At 37.2% G+C, this 22,814-nt stretch overlaps 1 protein-coding gene across 1 annotated transcript in view; it reads right to left on the bottom strand.

Moving 5' to 3' along the window:
- The window catches only part of LOC124104354 (coiled-coil domain-containing protein 170-like), a 47,347-nt gene that overhangs the window by 12,760 nt on the left and 11,773 nt on the right, over window positions 1-22,814 (bottom strand). Inside the window, exons 6-7 of the mRNA XM_046461245.2 lie at window positions 9,194-9,450; window positions 1,131-1,266 (exon numbers count right to left, since the gene is read on the bottom strand). Of these exons, the coding sequence (XP_046317201.1) occupies window positions 1,131-1,266; window positions 9,194-9,450 (393 nt within the window). The remainder of the gene's footprint in view (window positions 1-1,130; window positions 1,267-9,193; window positions 9,451-22,814) is intronic.

Genomic DNA, 22,814 nt, shown 5'->3' with positions numbered 1-22,814 from the left:
TTCAGATTTAAACATTTTAATTTATTTATTTGCTACTAGATAGAGAACCCAGGGGCACTTTACACTGAGCTACATCTCTAGCCCTTTTTATTTTTTATTTTGAGACAGAGTTTCATCAAGTTACTGAGGCTGACCTCAAAGTTGGGATCCTTCTGTCTCAGCCTCCTGAGTAACTGTGGGGGAGGTTAAGGTGTGTGCCACCATGCCTGGTTCTAGATTCACATTATATAATAAACTAAGGATTTCACAATAAACTTTCACCACTTCCTGGACAACATCTGGCTCCCCTTCTTTTCCTTCAGACTTCTATAATACCTTCAACTCATCCTATCAATCACTTGTCTACCTAAAGCCCAGGCTCACTTCCTTCCTCTAAACCCAACTTACATCATCATTCTAGATGTCAATGACCAATGGAGATGACCCACCAATTTAGCTTCATGATTCCTGTGCCCCAGTGACCTTCACTTCTATTCTCCTCTTCAACCACCTACACTCAGATGCACTAACCCAGATTTTGTCAACCGCAGGTACTAATCCATACCAGAAATTTAAACTCCAATATTTTGGGGGCTAGGAGTACAGCCCAGTGGTAGAGCACTTGCCTAGCATGTGTGAGACCCTAGGTTTGATTCCAAGCACTGCAAAAACAAACACGCAAACAAATCCGATATTTCACTCTCACCATCACCTCTTTCCCAGTTATCTCACAGCCCCATTTCCGCTAACCTTTTCTTTAGAATCAGAGAGATTTTCAGATCCTTCTTGCATATTCTTTCCATGTATCAGAACAGCCTCCAGCCTGCCACACTCTCCTCCTTCTTTTCATCTTCCATTAAGAAGAGGGCAGCTGAGTGTGGGAGTGCATGCCTATAATCCTAGTGACTGGGGAGGCTGAGGCAGGAGGATCACAAGTTTGAGGCCAGTCTCAGCAACTTAGTGAGAACTTGTCTCAAAACAAAAAAGGATGTAACTCAGTGGTAAAACCCTCCTGGGTTCAATCCCCAATAGAGAGAGAGAGAGAGACAGAACTAACCAATAAGTTACTCAACTCTACCCATTATCTTCTGGAGTAACAATAGGTAATAAAAATTCTGTTTCTTCAGAGATTAATTGGAATTTGTTCTCACCTTCACTGGGAAAACATCCAATAAATTTTCTTGTCCTTTCATAGTCATATAAGAAGGGAATCTGCTAGTGCCTGACAACATTTTCTCCAAAAGATCAGCTTTTCGCTCTGCTTTTTCTCTTTCAACCAGATGTACTCTGTGTAAGATAAAAGTAGATAACAATATTGTAAAACCAACTCAACTAATTTTCAATTAATTAAAAATAACTTTTAAATGCCTCCATTCAAAATAAATTTAAAAGTGTATCAAGTAAAAACATATTTCTTATGAAAAGAGCTAGGCAGTTATCTAAGTATTTCTAGGAAGAGATTAGAAATGGTAGAGAAATGGAAAGAAAAACAAGCCAGTGTTAATCCTTGTGTAATTCCCCTAGGGGACATCATTGTGAAACAATCCTCTTGAGGTGAAATTTAGATATGAATATATGCCACTGTGGAAATACTGTGATCATCCAGAGGATCCATATGGATAAACATTCTTATTTTAACAATCCCTAAGTGGGACTTCAATTGGAGTTTGATGAGGAAATAAGGAATTAGAAATAATGATGCATGGGCTGGCGATGTGGCTCAAGCGGTAGCACGCTTGCCTGGCATGTGTGCGGCCCAGGTTTGATCCTCAGCACCACATACAAAGATGTTGCGTCTGCTGAAAACTAAAAAATAAATATAAAAAAAAAGAAATAATAATGCACAACAAAGAATAGCATATGTAAAAACTTGTTAAATCATGTTATTTGATATAAGCAGCTAATAATTTGGTACTTCTTTGATTACCAATTGCACATATTGGTAATATTTTCTATCCTAAAACTAGGTTAGCAGGGTGTGGTGGTGCACGCCTGTAATCCCAGTGGCTCTGGAGGCTGAGGCAGAAGGATCGAGAGTTCAAAGCCAGCCTTAGCAAAAAATAGCAAGGTGCTAAGCAATTCAATGAAACCCTGTATCTAAATAAAATACAAAATAGGGCTGGGCATATGGCTCAGTGGTTGAGTGCCCCTGAGTTCAATCAATCTATCTTCCATATTTTTTAGGTGACTCTTCTAAGAATTGCACCCCCCAGAATTAACAAATTTAAGTCACTCAGCCAAAAGAAAGTATTCAAATTATCAAAAGAGAAAATTTTAATTCAAAAAATGATATTATTAACATGCAGGACACACTGAAAATGTTTAACAAACCTGTAACTTCAGCCCTAGAATGAAAGTAGAGACAGAATGGAATAGAATCAATATCTGGAAAACTAATTCCCAAGAATTTTCTAAACCCAATGAAAGACATGAATTGGCAGATTCAATAAGCTCTGTGAATCCCATGTAGTCAATTGCTAACAATTAAAAGCAGCTAGAGGAAAACCACACATTACTTTCAAAGATACAAAAGTAAGACTGATGACTGGTTTTTCAACAGAAATTATAATACCAAAAGATAACTGAATAACATCTTAAGCGGCTGAAAGGAAAGTACAGACAACACAAAAATCTATACTCAGTGAAATTACTCTTCAAAATTGAAGATGAGGGGCTGGGGCTGGGGCTTAGTGGTAGAGCACTTGCCTTGCACATGTGAGGCACTGGGTTCGATCCTCAGCAGCACATAAAAAAATAAACTAAAGGTACTTAAAAAATTGAAGATAAAATAAACAGTTTCAGAGGGGATAAAATGGAAAAATGTCAGAATCACTCTATAAGAAATATGACAGGCAATTTTTCAAGATGAATGAAAATGATCCCTGATGCTTGCACAGAACTGTGGAATAGAATGAAGAACATCAGAAAGGGAATGTGTGCATAGACAAAAATTAAAACTGATGGTTAAACCCGTCGGGTATGGAGTAACACCTGTATCTTGGTATAGAACTGATATTTGTTTGATTTTGAAATATCTGATATTAATTTGGAATGAGGTGTTAAGCTTCTGTTAAAATGTATTCGAAGACCCTTTAAACCAGTGAATCTGAAACAATTTTCACACCATTAGCAGTTGAAACCTACCTCTTTAGGTATTTTGAGGTATTTACTATTAACTAAATTTAGGAAGTTTTTAGGTTCACTCTAAGTGCAGTAAATATTACAGACATTGGATACAGTGGGATTTTCTGTAGATTTTACTTAAGAAGAGGTGAGTATAAAGCAATTTGCAGTCATTATTGTAATGACAATACTGTTCAAGTGCAAACCCAAAACAGTACAGCTTTTAAATTTTAAAGCATTTGGTAAACTATCACTGTTTTTTTTCTGTTGCCAATAGCAAAATGCTTTTCCATTAATGGAGACTTCATGCCTTTCAAGCATTTTAAATATGATAATATTTATAAATGTGTGATTTGGAGGAATTCTTTAAATTCTTTTTCCTAATTTCCTTTCTCTTCAGAATAGATTCTTTCAACAAGTAATTTGTGGTAATGACTGTGTTGACTTCAATTTTTGGAGTGTAGTAGCTATGTTAAAGATTAACTGTTTGGTCTTACTAAAGCCAACACAGAACTTGCTGCTGTGTTTTTTCTTCAGTGATAAATAAAATACTTACAGAAAAAAAAAAACTGATGGTTTAAAAAAAACAATAATATATTATTTACCATGTGGAAAAGTAAAATATAACAATACGACAAAAGCAAGAAATGGGTAAATGGAGTTAAACTGTCATAAATACTTTATTTGAGGGGGTATTGTAAAAGTACTAATTTAAAGGAAACTAATAAATCAAATATATATTTTGTAATCACTAAATTTAGGGTGAAAACTGTGATATTTTAAAAAAGTATTAAAAGCTCAATACAGAAGAAAATGAAATAAAAACTTATGAATCAAAAATAAAACAGAGATTGGTGTGGTGACTCACGCCTGTAATCCCCCTTGGCTTAGGAGCCTGAGGCAGGAAGATCATGAGTTCAAAACCAGCCTCAGCAACAGCGAGGTACTAAGCAACTCAGTGAGACCCTGTCTCTAAATAAAATACAAAATAGGGCTGGAGATGTGGCTCAGTAGCTGAGTGCCCCTGAGTTCAATCGCTGGTACCAAATAAATAAATAAATAAAGCAATAAAGGATTAATAAAGGTACAGAAACAGATGGGGAAAATATAAAATAACAATATGACTGGCTGAAATCCAACAATTTCAGTAATTACTTTAGAGACAAATGTTATAAACATTTGATTAAAATGTAAGATTATTATACTGAATTTTAAAAAGACAATGTTAAACATTTTTCAAGAGACATACTTTAAATATAGGAACACAGAAAAATGTAAATTAAAATGGGAAAATACATTCTATGCTAACATTAACAAAAGGAAAGCTGGTGTAAAATTATTAATATCGAAGTAGATTTTAAAGCGAGAAGGGCCTGGGGTATAACTAAATGGCAGAGTGCTTGCCTAGCATGTGCAAGGCCCTAGGTTAGACCTCCAACAACAACAACAACACACACACACAAAGGAAAAAGTACATAAAAAGATAACGAGGGTCATTTCATAATAAAAAGTGACAGTCTGGGGATGTAGCTCTGTGGTAGAGTGCTTGCCTAGCATATGTGAGGCCCTGGATTCATTTCCTAGCACTGAAAAAAAAAAAAAAGCGGGGTGGACAATTAAATGGAAATATATCAATATCTTTAGGATGCTTCAAAATATATAAAGCAAAAGTTGACAATACTAAAAGGAAGAAATAAATACAAATCTGCAATCATAATTGGACATTTTCATACTTCTTTCAATACCAGTAGAATAAAAGTAAAAAGTGCTAGGCCTAAATTTTTTTTGCTTGTGATACTAGAGATCAAATCCAGGGACTCATGCATGCTAGGCAAGTGCTCTACCACTGACTACATTCACAGCCCATGAAATCTTAGTCCTAGATTCACTAAATGCAAGGAGACAATAGTTAAAGGATCTGGGAACCAGAAACGGCTTAAGAACAATTCTTGTCCAGAATGTCCTCCCAAATTCATTCCATGGGAACTGTTTCCATTCCTCCTGTCCCCCAGACACTAATAAAATAATGAAATCCCTTTAAAAAATAGTTATGTATGTTAATCAGGGTTTTCTTGAGAAACAGGATTTATAAATGAATAGAAAGGGAGTTATTATGAAGATTGGTTCATGCAGTTGTGGAGACTGGCAACTTCCAAGATCTGCTGCAAGGTGAGTCAGCAAGCTGGAGACTCAGGAAAAACAACAGCATAGTTCTAGTCCATGTTGAAGGCTTTAGGCCAGGGGAACAGATGGTGGAGTTCCAGTCCAAAGGCCCACAGGCTTGAAGCCAGGAAGAGTTAATGGTTCAGTTAAGGTTCAAAGGCAGAAATAAAGCTGATGTCCCAGTTCAAAGGCCATCAAGCAGCAAAAATTCTCCATTTGGGCCTTTCACCCGCCAGATGAGATCCACCCATGAGAAGAACAATCTGCTTTATTTGTTCTACCGATTTAAATGTTAATCTCATCCAAAAATACTCTCATAGAAACACCTAGAATAATGTTTGGCCAAATACTGGGCACCTCATAGCCCAGTCAAGTTGACACAGAATTAACCATAATAGTAGATACAGCCATGTTTTTCTTTAGCACTAAGGATAATAAAAAACAAGTCAATAGTGACTCGCTCTGTGTGTTAGTCAGCTTTTTGTTGTATGACCAAAATAACTGAGAAGATCAACTTAGAGGAGGAAAAATTTCTATGGGGCTCACAGTTTCAAGGTCTCTTTCCGAAGATAGCTGACTCCTTTACTCTGGGACCAAGGTGAGGCAGCACATCATGGTGGAAGGGTGTGGTAGAGGAAAGCTGCTCCTCTCATGGCTGGCCGGGAAGCAGAGGGAGAGAGAGAAAGGAGGGAGGGGCTGCAGGAAAGATACACCTTTCCAGGGAACCCCCTCAGTGACCCACCTTCCTCTAGCCACACCCACCTGCCTACAGTTACCACCCAGTCTATTCAAACTAGGATAGACAGATTAGGTAACAGCTTTCACAGCCCAATCATTTCTCCTCTGAGCATTTTTGCATTAACACAGAAGATTTGAGGGGACACCTATATCCAATCCATAACATTCTATAGCAATATTCAAAGTTGTGTTGAATAGCTTGCCATGGCTGGTCAGCTGTTGGATCAACCTACAGGCAACTTCATGTAGATACCTAATGATGAATTGCTTTTAATCAGTCTTTCACTTAAAGTTTGTCAGTCCTCTTTTTCTAGACACTTTGCATAAGCAGAAGAAAAGTGGAAGTCTCGTTCTCCTTTTTACAGGCCTTTAAGTAAAGGTTTGTTTTCCTATCAATTTTAGTTCCCTGTACATTTTTAATTCTCTTCTCCTCCTCCACTCTTCCTCCTCCTCTTCTTCCTTTTCCTTTATTTATTTATTTATTTATTTTTGTGCTAGGGATTGAACACAGGTCCTCACACAGGCTAAGCAAGTGCTCCACCACTGAGTTACATACCCCCATTCCTGTTTTCTTTTAAAAAGTGATTTGGAAAATACAAGACACAGAAGAAACTTCAACCTATCAGGTGAGCTAGTAGAGCCTAGTACAACCTGAATAATAACAGGCTACACTAGTATTCATATCTGAACAGAACATCTTTTCATCATTGTGTGACTTTTTAAAATAATATTCATATAATAGGACTGAAAATTAATGTTTTTCTCTGCCCGTCAGCCAAGGACACATGATCAAATGCCTTCTTTCTCTATAAACCTACTAAGTAACCATAGGTCTACGAGTAACAAGTTGTATGAAGGACAAAACTACATGATGATCCCAAAAGGTGCCGGAAAAAAAGCATTTTACAAAATCCAACACACCTTCATGATAAAACTACTCAACAAACTAGGAATCCAAGGGACATCCTCAACTTTAGGGCATCTATAAAATCCCATAGCTAACATCATATTACTGGTGAAAGACTGAAAGCCTTCTTCTGGGCTTTCAGGAACAAGTCAAGGATGCTGACTTCTTGCCACTTTTATTCAACATTGTATTGAATAGTGGAAGGCAAAGCAATTAGGCAAGGAAAAAAAAAAAACACCAAAGGGAAAGGAAAAAGTAAAACCATCTCACAGATAACAAAGTTTTGTATAGAGAAAATCTTAATTCACACACACACACACACACACACACACACCTATTAGAGCTAATAAACAAGTTAAACAAGGTTCAGGACAGAAGATTGACATAAAAAAAATAAATTGTTGGGCTGGAGAGATAGCTCAGTTGGTAGAGTGCTTGCCTCGAATGTGCAAGGCCTTGGGTTCTATCCCCAGCAACAACAACAACAACAACAACAACAACAAAAATCAATTGTACTTCTAATCCCTAAAAATGATCAATCTAAAAATGAAATTAAGGGAACAGTTTCGTTTATAATTCATAAATAAGAAAAATACTTAGGAATAAGTTTAGCAAAAAACATGTAAACTGAAAACTATAATATGTCACTAAAACAAATAAAGAAGGTAAGAGCAGTGGCACATGCTACTTGGGAAGCTGAAGCAGGAGGATTAAGTTTGCGGCCAGCCTCAGCAATTTAACAAGACCCTTACCACTTAGCAAGACCCTGTGTCTCAAAATAAAAAATAAAAGAGGTTGGGGATGTAGCTCAGAGGTAAAGCAAACCTGAGTTCAATCCCCAGTGCCAAAAGAAATTGTTAAAATAAATTAAAGAAGACCCAAATAAATGGAAGTACACCCCATGTGCATGGAATGAAGACAATATCAATATATTAGTATATATATATATATATATACATACATATGTATATATGTATGTATATATGTATATATATACAATATGTCAAAATATACTCTATTGTCATGTATATCTAAAAAGAACAAATAAAAATATATATATATATATATTCAACATAATCTTTGTCAAAATTCAAGTTACGTTTTTGGGGGGTAATTGACAAGCTGAAATGATCTTTAAATGTACTTACTATAAAGCTACAGTAATTAACAGTGTAGTACTGGCATAGGATTGATGTATAGACCTAGGGAACAGAGTTGAGTATCCATAAATAAATCCATATGTTTATGGTCAATTGATTTTTGGCAAGAGAATTACCAAAATTCAAGATGCCAAGACAATTCAATGGAGGAAAAAATAATCTTTTCAACAAATGGTGCTGGGAACAACTGAATATCTATAGGGAAAAGAATGAATTTGGATGCCACCTCCCATACCAGTCAAAAACTTAGCCAAGCCAGGCAGGTTGGAACATACCTGTAATTCAAGTGACTCAGGAAGTTGAGGCAGGAGGATCACAAGTTCAAAGCCAGCCTTAGCAATTTAGGGATGCCCTAAGCAACTGAGGGAGATCCTGTCTCAAAATTAGGGGGAAAAAATGCCAGGGATGTTGCTTAGTGGTTAAGCATCACTGAATTCAATCCCCAGTTCCAAAGGTGGGGCGGTGGGGGGAAGATAGATGTAAATGTGACCCTGGATTAATCAATGATTTCTTATATATAACACCAAAGAAATAAGTGACTAGAAAATTTTAAACTTCATTAAAAACTTTTTTGCTTCAAATGACCCCTACATAAATAAATAAACCAAATGTGGTATATACATATAATAGAATATTATTCAGCTATAAAAAGGAATGAAGAACTGATTAATGTTACCCTACACTGAACTATGAACCTTGAAACATTTTGGCACATGAAAGATGTCAGACACAGGCCTCATACATTATAATTGCATCATATGAAATATCCAGAAAAGGCAAATCCATAAGACAGAAAGATTAGTGGTTTTCAGGGCCTGGGGGAGAGTAGAATGGGGGGTAACTGGTAAGTGGCTGGTAATTTGAAGGTGATGAAAATATTTTGAAATTAGTGGTGATGATTGTGCAACTACTGCATTCTATATACTTTAAAGGCATGATTCTTATAGTATGTGACATATCAGCAAAAAGGTTTTTTTTTTTTAACTATTATAATGTTGATTCAGTATTAGGTGAAATTCTACTAGATTTAAATTCTGTGACTAATCAGGAGTATAATGTTCACATACTATGTGCAAACAAATGGCAAAAGACTTGTTTTAAAACAAACCAGAAAATTCCTTACTTTAGAAGGTTTTCTAGTGCTGTAACTCGTTCAGTTAGTTCCCAGTTGCCTCTTTCAAGACTTTCAATGTTGGTGTTTTTCAAAGACTTAATTCTGGTTAGAGAAGCAATGAGTTCCTGTAGGTCCTGGATATCATCTCTCAGGGACATTATCTGGAATGACTGTTGGGTGTTATTTTCTTTATAACTTTCTAACTCACTCTTCATCTCTTGCAACATACTTTCCTTTATGAGAAGTTTGCTTTGAAGATTTCTTAGCTAATGAGAAAGTAAATACTAATTAAAATCATTTATAATTTGGTTTTTAAACATTCATAATGTTAAGTAATTACAAGTATTTAAGTTACACATTATATTAAAAAATGAGGTTTTTAAAATTTTTTAAATTTTATTATTTTTTTAGTGCTGGGAATCAAACTCAGGGCCTCACACATGCCAGTTACCCTACACTGAGCTATATCCCCAACTCTAAAAGGAAGCCTTTCAATCAACTCCTAACCATATATTCCAATGTTAAAAATGTATTTTCTTTCCTTTTTTTTTTCTTTTTTGCAGTACAGGAGATTAAACCCAGGGGCTCTCTCCCAATGAACTATACCCCAGTCCTTTTTACATTTTATTTTGAAACAGGGTATCACTAAGTTGCTGAACTTGTGATCCTCCTGCCTCAGCCTCCTGAATCATTGGATTACAGATGCACACCACCACATCCAGCTAGATGTTTGTTTTGCTTTCCAATGAGTTGTTTGATTTTTTTTTGTTGTTATAATTGGGCACAATACCTTTATATATTTTTATGTGGTGCTGAGGATCCAACCCAGCGTCTGGCACGTGCTAGGCAAGTGCTCTACCGCTGAGAGCCACAACCCCAGGCCTCCAATGAGTTGTAAAAAGAAATGGGTTCACAAGTCTATCTTCGGGAGAGGTGCCTGTTTATAACGCTTGGTTCCTGGTCTTATGTGTGCTCATTGGAGAAGAGGAGAGGAAGTCAGGAGGAAAAGCAAGGTATAAATAGGCTATATATACATAAGGCAGATAAAGGGAAGAAGAGATTATAAAGTTGTGGAAAGAAGCAAAAGTAATGGCTTGTTGGGGAGTGGGGAAGCCACACCCACCAATCGGGACAGGGGTGGGGGGGGTGTGGAATAGGAGGAGGAGCCCAGAAAGAACTGTAAGGAATGGGGGCCATCTCTTCTGATAAGTGGAGAATGTTCACCAGATAAAGGAAAAGTGAGGTACTGCTAATATTCAGGGATCTTTTAACTGTTAATGTTTTTATACCTTTATTTATTTATTTATTTATTTATTTATTTATTTATTTATATGTGGTGCTGAGGATGGAACCCAGGGCCTTGCACATGCTGGGCAAGGGCTCTACTGCTGAGCCACAACCTCAGCCCCAGATTTAGTCTTTTTTACGTAGTGAAAGATCATTAGTTTCATAACCAGAAGTAGCTCAAAAATGCTGTTATGGAAAAAAAAATACTTAGAAATGCTATATTTTCACCAAGTATATCGGCACATGCCTACAATTCCAGCTGAGGCAGGAGGATCATAAGTTCAAGGCCAGCCTGTGCAACTTAGTGAGATTCTGCCTAAAAAGTGCTGGAGATATAGCTCAGGGGTACTTCTTCCCCCAGCCCCCAAACACACACACAAGCTATATTTTCTAATAGTGAAGTCTGTATGAGAACCAAGCATTTTAAACTAAGTTTTTCATCAGTATATGTATATAAGGTACTTGTCCTCTATGTCTAAAAAATCATGTAAAATGAAAACAAAATGAATAAAATGAACTGAATCTTCTATATTCTCACTAAAAACATACCTTCATGTATTTTTAAAACTTATATCTTTCATAAAAACACATCTCAGTGAGTCCAGAGAATTTCTAGAGCAAGAACAGAAGGCATAGGGACAGACCTCAAACCTCAGAGCAGCAAGACAGACTTGGCCACAGGCAATTCAGCTAAATTTTCCTACTCATCCTACAAGGTGGCTGTAAGGATTAAAGATGACGTAGAGCCTAGTACAGTGTCTGGTACATATTAGATCCTGAAAAAAGTTGTAGAAATGGAGCCGGGATGGTACAGGGCACAGACCTGGTCGTGGGGGAAGCAGAAGATTTGAACTCCAGCTGAAAACCCATGTCTTGTCTCTGTTGCACAGCCACCCCAAGTATAAGAGTTCTCTATGTTCAGGCCTAGTCCATCATAATTGGACTTAATGTCATTTCATCAGTTATCCTGCAAGACCCACCCCAGAAACTCTTCAGTGATCTCCTAATTGAGAGATTCAACCATTTCTCTTCAGGTACCATTATATTCCATCTATCATTGAGGCCTCTGACACCACTGACCATTCTCTTTTGCCGGATGTGGTCACTGGTTTTGGGTACCAATTCCTACCCCCATGTCATCCTCTGGTACTGCAGAACTAAAAATAAAACTGTTATTTTTCCAGTCTCCCTTAAGTAGGCTGGGATTCTTTAGGCCAATGGTTCTCAAATTTAGCATGTATTAGGATCACCTGGAGGGCTTGTTTTTTTTTAAAAAAAAAAAAAAAGGTTACTAGGGTTGGGGATGTAGCTCACGGGTAGTGCTTGCCTAGCATGCGTGAAGCCCTGGGTTTATCCCCAACATATGCCCCTAAAGACAAATAAACAAACAAATAACACAAAGAAGCAAAACAGATGGCTAGGCCTACCTCAAGAGTTTAAATTTTGATGTGGGAACAGAGAATTTGTTTTTCTTCTGCGTTCCCAGATTTTATTCATGTGGCTGGTCTGGGGAATTACACTTTGAGAATTAGGCTGTATGCAAACTGGACTTTGTCTCTTTGGTACAAACAGAGTATAGGAAGAGGCTGTTTTTCCCATTATTATTTCTTTTGGTGAGCCAGGTCAAGGATGGGGCCAAAATGAACATTCCGCCCTTGCAGAGGTTGAGAGGCCACCGTGGCTGTGCCATGAAGACTCAACCACAGACATCATTATAATAAGTACATGTATGAAAACACAAATGATTTGTGTATAACCAGAGACATGAAAAATTATGCTCTATATGTGTACTATGAATTGAACTGTATTCTTCTGTCATGTATAATAAATAAATATATAAATAAATCTCAACAGCAGCAACTTCCTAACCACAGGATACTGTCTACAGATGTCTTGAGCTCACTCATACATTCAGTGCTGGCCCTGACTCCCACACACTGATCTTCCAATCATTTGCTATACACCTAATTCCCCGACTTAATAAATTATTTTCTGCTTTGTTTTCTACAGTAAAACCAAGACTGATCTATCCCTCTTCACAACTTTTTCCTCCTTGATTTTCCCAAAATTGGTTATCTCCTTTTTCTTTTCCTCTCTGAAGACTTCTTTTCAGTCTTCTACTATGTTTCTTTTTATCTTGCTTGGAGGCATTTCAACAGAAGATTGGGTCAATTGAACAATTTGTCTCCCTGGGTCAAATTGTTCAAATTCTTCCATTGATTGAATATCTACAATTCTATCTCCAAGTATACAAGCATTTCTTTTTTTTTTTTAAAGAGAGAGAGAGAATTTTTTAATATTTATTTTTTAGTTTTCGGCGGACACAACATCTTTGTTTGTATGTGGTGCTGAGGATCGAACCCGGGCTGCACGCATGCCAGGCGAGCGCGCTACAGCTTGAGCCACATCCCCAGCCCCATACAAGCATTTCTGAAATAGGGTGGTGGTACAGCTCACTACTTGCAAATTGACGAATCCTATTTTAGCCAAAAAATCAAGTATCATAGCAGCCATACAGCAAATATGGGTTTGGGACATGAGAGATATTACCTGTCAATCAGCTATTGGTTATTCGGAAATTGCTGGTGACTATTCCACCCAAACTTTGCTGTCTGTTTTATAGTGTAGCTAACATTCACTCTGATTCATGGCCTGTGTATAATAATGTTCAACCTCTCCTTCGTTTCCAACATACTCAGGTTAACCATAATGATTCCAACTTCTGTTTGGTGTCATCTCTTGATATGCATACCCAAAATATGGAATCCTATTGAAACAAATGTGCAGCAAAGGGTAAGACCATAAGAAGAGATTATGGTATATATCAGACTCATATTTGGCCATATTTATGTGGAGTGATTGATTTTGAAATGCTTTCAATTCCCTTTTATTGAACAGCTCTACCACTGAGCTACACCCCCAGCTCTAATAATTCTTCTTATGTTCCTTACTTCAATAAATAGTACTGTGAATTGGGGGAAAACAGAAGGGGGATGGAAATAGGAAAGATAGTAAAATGAACTGGACATTATTTTCCTATATTCATATAGGAAATGTGTAACTCTACATCATGTACAACCACAAGAATGGGAAGTTCTACTCCTTGTATGTACGTCAAATACATTCTACTGTCATATTTTAAAAGAATAAAAAATAAATAGTACTTCCACCCTTTGAATAACTTTGAACATTTTTTGTTACTCTTTATTATGAAAAGAAAAAGAGGCATCCATGATTACCAAAAACAACCAAGAACACTATTTCTTAACTTGTTTCATTGAGGCCAGATAGCAAACTGAAATAAGACAATATGAATATGATGACTTATTTTCAGTAGTTGATATTTATAGGGGTTATCCTCGAAAGAGCATTAAAACATAAGGAAGCTGGGCACGGTGGTGCATGCTTGTAATCCCAGTGTCAGGAGGTTGAGACAGGAGGATCGCAAGTACAAAGCCAGCCTCAGCAAAAGCAAGGTACAAAGCAACTCAGTGAGACTCTGTCTCTAAATAAAATACAAAACAGGGCTGGGGATGTGGCTCAGTGGTTCAGTGCTCTTGAGTTTAATTCCTGCTACCCCCACCTCCCAAAAAAAAAGTTTAAGGAAAGTTAACTTGCACACACATCATACATGAAAGTAATATGTAAAACTTCCTAAATCTATATTTATAAAATCTAGGTAAGTGTTTCTAGAAAGTGCTTTGCTGCTGTTGAGCAGTGCTAAGCTGGATATAACACACCCTATATTGTGGGTGCAGGGTTCTTTTTTTTTCCTGTTTAAATAATCATAAAATATGTACAAATTTTTTAAAAAATATATCTTACTGTTTGAAAAGTAGATGAAGCTTCCCAGAAAAGAAGAGTCTCTGGAATTCAATAAACACTTTCTGGTCAGTCCAATTACCCCAAAGTCAGGCCTACACTGATTTCATCACTGAAAGAGCTTTCTTTCCTTTTCTTTTTTCTTTTCTTTTTTTTTTTTTTTTTGAGACAGGGTCTCACTATGTGGCCCAAATTGGCTTCAAACATCTGAGCTTAAGCCCAGCCTCCTGTCCAGTCTCCCAAGCAGCTGGGTCTACAGGTACATGCCAACATGCCTGGCAAGAGTGCTTTTTAATTCCATTCCCAGCACTTGACCAATCTTTTAAAAATACTGTGCCTGGGGCTGGGGATGTGGCTCAAGCGGTAGCACGCTCGCCTGGCATGCGTGCGGCCCAGGTTCGATCCTCAGCACCACATACAAACAAAGATGTTGTGTCCACCGAAAACTAAAAAAAATAAATATTAAAAAATTCAAAAAAAAAAAAAAAAAAAAAAAAAATACTGTGCCATTTCCTCTACCATATGCCTATTAAAACTCCCTACAAGCTGGGAATGGCTGTGGTGGCGCAGCTGCTCTGGAGGCTGAGGTGAAAGGATCACTTGGATCCAGGAGTGTGCCCGTCTAGATAACACAGCAAGACCCATCTCAAAAAAGAAAAAAAGAAATTTTAAAGAGAGGATTTATAGTCTTTATCCCTAAGCAATTCTCCTAAGCTAAGTACAGCTTTCTTATCCTAGAGAAAATGAAAATGGTAATTAACTTAGAGTATGAAATTGGTTTTTTTAGGCCCTTCTGGCAAAATCTTAACATAAATCAGTTTTTCAGTCTAAAGTCCTTTAAAAAATTATTTCATTAAAGTAAAACTATTTAGAAGGAATGCAAATGAAACACAGCCTCTTTAAAATGAAAAGAAACTTTCTGATAAATGCTTTTCTGCATTCAGTTTCCTCATACTGATAAGGGAAACTGAGAAACTTCTCCCAGCCTTGATGGGTGCCAAGAAAGGTAAGACTGACATTTTCTATAGCTTGTATAGCCTACCTAAGTATGCTTATATATATCCCCTGGGTTTTGTTTCTACAAATTGTAACTGCTTCTGTAGAGCCACTGAAGAAACAATCTAGCTGTTTCTCCCCAGTTTCATCAAGCTGCATTAAATTAACTTTTTCTTTTTTATCATTGCTTATTTCCCATGTGGGCAGGTGGCTGAATCCTGCCAACTGGGATCCAGGCAGTTTTCCTGGCTTGGCTGCCAGTACTAGCCCTGCCACTCTAACACTTCTCAGAATCATCCTTTCATTTAATTGACAAATAAGCCCTTACTGCCTTCTGTTTTCCAGGCATGTGCCAGGTGCTCAGGATCCAAAGAAGATTAAGAATGCTCTCAAGATTTTTCCAGGTCGCCAGGTAAACCAATTTGAAGACAATAATTTTTTAGATAAAACTTTACCTTAATAAATACAGTAATAGTGGTATGAAAAGAATGGACAGAGAACACAAAGGATATCTAATTCTGCCCTCAGTTGTCACTTCAGATCTTCCTGAAAACCCTGTGATGATCCCCCTGCCCACTGAGGACAAACTCAAATGGCAAGTTATTTTGCCCACCCATTCTCTCCAATCACTTTTTACAGTCCCCCTCTTCAACCTCTGTGAAACATTCTGTGTTCTTCAAGTCCACCCTAACTGCTACTACCTTCAAGAAGCCTATATTCACGTAGTTTTCCTGGTACTTCTCATTGTTACTCCCATTTCCTAATTTTTTTACCTTTTCTTCACGACCATTGATTTGTAAACTCTAAGATTTTAAAACATTCATGCATTACTTTTTAGGTAAAAAAAAACAAACCCAAACTTGAAGAGTCAGATTTGGATTTAGAGATCATGAACCAGAAATATACTCAGGACTTAGCTAACTTTAGGCTACTGTGAAAACTGAGATATGACTTATTGATAAAAACTGTCAATGAAGGACTTGAATTCAGAATATATAAAGAATTCTCTGAACTCTCATAATAATCCAATTAGAAAATGGGCAAAATAACTAACTAGAACAAATTAAAAAGTTAAAATAAATTTTAAAAATAAATTTAAAAATTGATATAAAGAAAGTGAGAAATTATTAGCAAAGAAAGAAAGAAAGAAAGAAAGAAAGAAAGAAAGAAAGAAAGAAAATGGGCAAAATATTTGAACAGAAACTTTACCAGAAAGGATATACAGATAGCAAATGAGCACATAAAGATATGTTCAACATCATCATCCATTAGGATATGCAAATTAAAGCCACAATGAAATATTACAACACACAGAATATCTAAAATACAAAGTAATTACAACACCACATGCTGGTAAGAATACAGGGAAGCTGGATCACCCATACATTGCTAGTAGACATGTAAAATAGTACAGCCTCTCTGTATGACAACTTTCTTATAAAAGTAAAATGCAGTTACCATATGACCCAGATACTGCACTCTTGGGTATTTATCCTGGAGAAATGAAGTTATGTTCTTACAAGAATATGCACATTGATGTTCACAACAGCTTCATTTGTAATAGCCAAAAGAAAAAATTGGAAACAACCCAGGTATCTATTATTATGGTTTAGATCTACAATATTCCCCAAAGGTTCATGTGTTGAAGGCTTGTGCCCAATATAGGAATGTTCGGAATTGGGGCTTTTGGGAAATGGATGGATCATTAAGGCTCTAACTGCATCAATGGATTAACTGATGGAATAATAATTTGATGGCATCATTGGGAGGTGATGGAAACGGTAGGAAGTGGGGCCTCACTGGAGGAAGTAGGTCACAGGGTGTTGAGAGCCACAGTTTAGTCGGAATGACTCCTGGCATTTTGCTAGAGGGAATGGTTAAAAGGTGACCCTGCTCTGGGAATAGGGTGGCTCCGGGATTAGGGTGGATCCTGCCGCCTGGGGCGCCCGATACTTTGGAGTTCCCATTGAGTTCTCGCAGGGTTCCGGAGAATTGGTGCGCGGAGCCCCGTGGAGGGAGGTATTCCTGGGAAGTGTATGTAGAGTGCCGGAGAGAGTTCGGGAATAAAGAGTTGTTGTTTGAACCTACAAGGCTTTGTGGCGGCTCGGCTCCGTTACTTTGTGCCCAGACAGACTGTGACAACAGGGAGCATATCTTGTCCCCTGCACCTCTCCCTCTTGCTCTGCTTTCATGGCTGCCATGAGGTCAGCAACTTTCCTATGCCATCATGTGTCTACCTTGGAGCCAGCCCATCATGGACTGAAACCTCTGAAATTATAAGGCAAATTAAATCTTCCCTCCTGAGTTGTTTTTCTCAGATATTTTGTCTTAGTGTGGGAAAGCTAAAACTTCTGTCAATGGGTGAATATTCAACAAACTATGGTACATACATACAATGGAATACTACTCAACAATGCAAAGAACCAAGTCAGTGCTTCATGCAATGATTTGGATAAATCTCTATGAAATTATCCTAAGTGAAAAAGCCAATCTCCAGATATTACATATGTAACATTCTATTTATATAACATTTAAAGACAAATTTATTGAGATATAATTCATCACTTCTTTTTTTTGGGGGGGAGGAATGTTTTTGAGGTGTGGTCTTGCTATGTTGTCCAGGCTTGCCTTGAACTTGAAATTGTCCTGTCTCAGTGTCCCAAGTAACTGGGTTTATAGGTGTATGCCACCACATCCAGTTAATTCACCAATTTAAAGTTTATATAGTTGGATAGTTTTTTGTATTCACAGAATTGTGCAATCATAGTAGATTCATTTTTTCCCATTACAAACTAAGATGTAATTCACATAAAATTCACATTTTAGAATTACAATTCATGGGAAAGGATGGGGAAAGGGCTTAGGAGTGATATTGGCCAAAGTAGATTGTTATATTGTGTATTGTGTACATGTATAAATATGTAAAAACAAATCCCATCAGTATGTACAATTATAATGCACCAATAAGAAATGTGGGACCGGGTGCAGTGGCACAAGCTTGTAATCCTAGCGGCTTGGGAGGCTGAGATAGGAGGATCGCAAGTTCAAAGCCAGTCTCAGCAAAGGTGAGGTGCTAAGCAACCCTGTCTCTAAATAAAATACAAAAAATGGGCTTCGGATGTGACTCAGTGGTCAAGTGCCGAGGAGGAGGAAGAGGAGGAGGAGGAGGAGAGGAGAAAGAAATGTGGGGAAAAATAGAATTCAGTATTTTTTCATATTTTCACAAGTTTTTGCAATCATTACTATCATCTAATTCCAGAACATTTTCATATCTCCCAAAGAAGCCCCATACTCACTATAGCAGTTACATACTCCCCTGGAAACCATAGATGTGTTTATTCTGTACATTTAATATGAATGGAATTGTATATGTTTTCTTCTTTCCCTTAGGTAATGTTCTCAAGGTTCATCCACATTGTAGTATATATCACTACTTAATTCCTTTTTATGGCTGAACAATATTCTACTGTGTGGATAAACCTTATTTTGCTTATTCACTTATCAGTTGAGGGACATTTGAGTTTCCGGGTGTATATGAGAGAGAGAGAGAGAGAGATTAGGGATTGATTCCAAGGGCACTCTATCACTGAGCTACAGCTGCTGCCCTTTTTATTTTTTATTTTGAGACAGGGTCTCATTAAGTAGCCCAGGCTGGCCTTGAATTTGCAATCCTCCTGCCTCAGCCTCTATGTTGCTGGAATATCAGGCATGTTCCAGGTTGAGTTTTCACTTTTGTGTGTGTGTGTTGCTGAGGCACTGGATTCGATCCTCAGCACCACATAAAAATAAATATATAAAATAAAGGTATTGAGTCCATCTACAACTAAAAAATGTTTTTAAAAAAGAGGGGCTGGGGATGTAGCTCAGTGGTAAAGTGCCCTGGTTTCAATCCCCTGTATCAAAAAATCCAGGTCCTTGTGCATGCAAGGCAAATACTCTACCAACTGAGCTCTCTCTCTCAAGCCCGAGTTTTCACTTTTTGACTTTACAAATAATGCTACTAGGAATATTTATGTACAAGTTTTTTTGTGAATGTTTCTCACCGCTCTTGAGAGTATACTTGGGAGAAGGATTACTAGGTCATATGATAACTCCATGTTTAGTGTTTTAATATACAGTTCAGTTCTATTATCCTCAGGTTCCACATGCATGAATTCAACCATGTACCAAAATGTTTGAAAAACTATTGTGTTTATATATTGAACATGTGTAAACTTTTTTTTATTTGTACAGGGGATTGAACCCAGAGGCACTTTACCACTGAGCTACATCCCCAGGCCTCCCCACCTATTTTTAGTTGTAGATGGACACAATACCTTTATTTATTTATTTTTATGTGGTGCTGAGGATTGAACCCAGTGCCTCATATGTGCAAGACAAGTGCTCTGCCACTGAGCCACAATCCCAGCCCCCACCCCAGCCTTTTATTTTTTATTTATTTATTTATTTTTTATCTTGAGATAAGATCTTGCTATGTTGCTGCACATTTGAGTCAGCTTTTTCATTGTTGTGACCAAAAGACCGGATAAGAACAATTAGAGGAGGAAAAGTTTATTTGGGGGCTCATAGTTTCAGAGGTCTTAGTCCATAGATAGCCATCTCCATTCCTCAGGACCTGAGATGAGGCAGAACATCATGATGGAATAATGTGACTGAGGAAAGCAAGTCAGGACATGGCCATCAAGAAGTAGAGAGAGATTCCACTTGCCAGAGACAAAATATATACTGCAAAGGCACACCCCCATGACCTACCCCCTCTAGTCATATCCTACCCTGCCTTCAATTACCACTCAGTTAATCCCTATCAGGGGATTAATTCGCTGATTGCTTTAAGGTTCTCATAACCCAATCATCCACCTCTAAACCTTTCATTTCTCACATATAAGCTTTTGGGGGACACATCATATGTAAACCATAACACTGAAGTTCTCTCTAAATTTCTGTGACTGGCCTCAAACTTGTGATCCTTGTGCTCTGCTTCCCCAGTCACTGAGATTACAGGCATGTGCCAATGAGTCCAGCACTGAACATACACAGACTTTTTGGTCATTGTTCCAACAACATAGTATAACAACTATTTACATAGCACTTACAGTTTGGAATTATATGTAATATAGAGGTGATTTAAAGTACAGTTGTCCTTTGTGTATATGTGGGTGATCAATTCCAGGATTCCCTACACATAACCAAAATCTGCAGATGCCCAAGTCCCTTATATAAAATCATCTCATATACTTTAAATTGAATAACATTTTATAAATAAAAGAGAAAGGGGCTGGGGTTGTGGCTCAGTGATGGAGTGCTTTCCTAGCATGTGTAAGGCACTGGGTTTGATCCTCAGCATCACATATAAACAAACAAACAAACAAACAAATAAATGTATTGTGTCCATCTACAATTAATAAAATAAAAGAGAAATAAAGGAGAGATTGGTGGTTACCAAGGGTTGGGGGTGAGAAGAAGTGGGTGTAGATATAAAATGGCAATGTGAAGGATTCTTGTGATGTTAGAACTATTCAGTATCTTGACTGACTTATAGCATTTAATATATAAACATACAAATGAGTACAAACAGAACTGGGGAAATCTGAATAAGATTGGTAGACTATATCAATGTTAATACTCAGGCAGTTACATTATACTATAGTTCTGTAATATTTTACCATTAAAAGAAATTAAACAAGCTGGGTGTATTGGTGCATACCTGTAATGCCAGCGGCTGGGGAGACTGAGGCAGGAGGATCACAAGTTCAAAGCCAGCTTCAGCAATTTAGTGAGGCCCTAAGCAACTCATGAGACTCTGTCTCTAAATAAAACAAAAAATAGGGCTGGGGATGTGGCTCACTGGTTAAGCACCCCTGGTTTCAATCCCTATACAAAAAAAAAAAAAAAAAAGGGAAATTGGACACAGTGTACAGAGATCTCAACGTAACTTTTTGTTTTTCTTTTGTGGTACACCTTGGCAATCAAATCCAAGACCTCACTGCTCCACAGTCTATCATTGAGCCACATCCCCCCGCCCCTGCCCCCTACTTTTTCTTTAAATTTTTAGTCTTGATAAGTTGCCCAGGCTGGCCTTGAACTTGTGATCCCACTTGAATTTGTGATTCTCAACTTCCCAAGTCACTGGGATTATAGGTATGCGCCACCATGACTGGCTTGCCATTGCTTTTAATAATTTCAAGTATATTTATGATTATCTTAGTAAAAAATTCAATTAGAAAGAGTAATAACTTTCTTTACCTGAAAAAATTTTATTACTCTCATCTACCCTCTCCAGAGCTGGCTTCATCTACCAGGTTCTATTAGCCTTATTATTATTCTCTGGCAAGAAAAATATCTGCATAATATAGTCAATTCCCTTACAAATAAGACACATTAAATTATCTTAAATTTAGAACACCATAATTCATTATACATTTTCCTTTTTATTGGTGCATTATAATTATACATATTAGTGAGATTTGTTATTACATATTCATATGACTTTTTGTTCTGAACTCATATTTTTTAACATGGCAGCCCACCTAGCACTATGTAAGAGTTTTAGCTCAGTATCATACTGCTTTAACTAGACAACACAATAACCAACTGAATAGGTTAATATTTATTCCTTCTATATCCAGCTTTAGCCAAATATAGCTCTCTTGCACCTGTTTCTCCATTAAACGGCAAAAACACAATTATTTTTGTATGTCCCACAAAGAGATAAATTATAATAAAAATTTTTAAATGCATGCAGTGAGAAGAGAACCACCCTATCAAGACAGTTGTGTTCCTGTGGAATTAAATAATAGGTTATTGGAAAAAGGAAAGATGACTCATGCTGATGCTCAGGTATTCTGTTGAAATCACTAAACTTTTCTTTTTTAAAATGACTTTAACACTAGGAAACCATGCAAAAATAGTCACTAATTTTGGGGGTGGGGGTGGGGATTGAACCTGAGAGTGCTTTACCTCTGAGTTACATTCCTAGCCCTTTTCTTTCTCTCTTTTCTTTTTTTCTTTATTTGCGACCTCCTGCCCCACTCTCCCAAATTGCTGCAATTACAGGCATGTGCTGCTATACCTGGCTGACACTAATTTGTATTAAATTTAGACAATGCCAATGGGAACTATCTAAAACCATGTCAAAATGAGATCTTACAGAGCCTTTCAGATATTTACCTTGTTAAATAGATGAAGACATATATGTAATTAGGAAATGATTTATGTACACATGACAAGTAGCTTTTTTTTTTTTTTTTCCTAGTGCTGGGGATTGAACTTGAGTCTTGCATATGCTAGGCAAGTGCTGTATCACTGAGCTATATCCCCAAATCTGTTGATTTTATCTTGAGGCAGAGTCTCCCTAAGTTGCTGTGGCTAGCTTCAAACTTGTGGTCCTCCTGCCTCAGCTTCCTGAGTTGCTGGGATTATAGGTATTTGCCACTATACTTGATGGTTTAAAAGTTTTTAAATGAATTATGCATAGACATAAAACTTAATCTAATACAAATATGAATTATCAAAAATTCAAATTTCT

Source organism: Marmota monax, unplaced genomic scaffold (assembly GCF_021218885.2).
Source record: "Marmota monax isolate L192 unplaced genomic scaffold, Marmota_monax_Labrador192_F-V1.1 WCK01_AAM20220418_F8-fsc00001, whole genome shotgun sequence".
NCBI classification, from domain to species: domain Eukaryota; kingdom Metazoa; phylum Chordata; class Mammalia; order Rodentia; family Sciuridae; genus Marmota; species Marmota monax.
The sequence above is the reverse complement of the archived record's forward strand: the minus strand, read 5'-3'. Positions and strand labels throughout refer to the sequence as shown.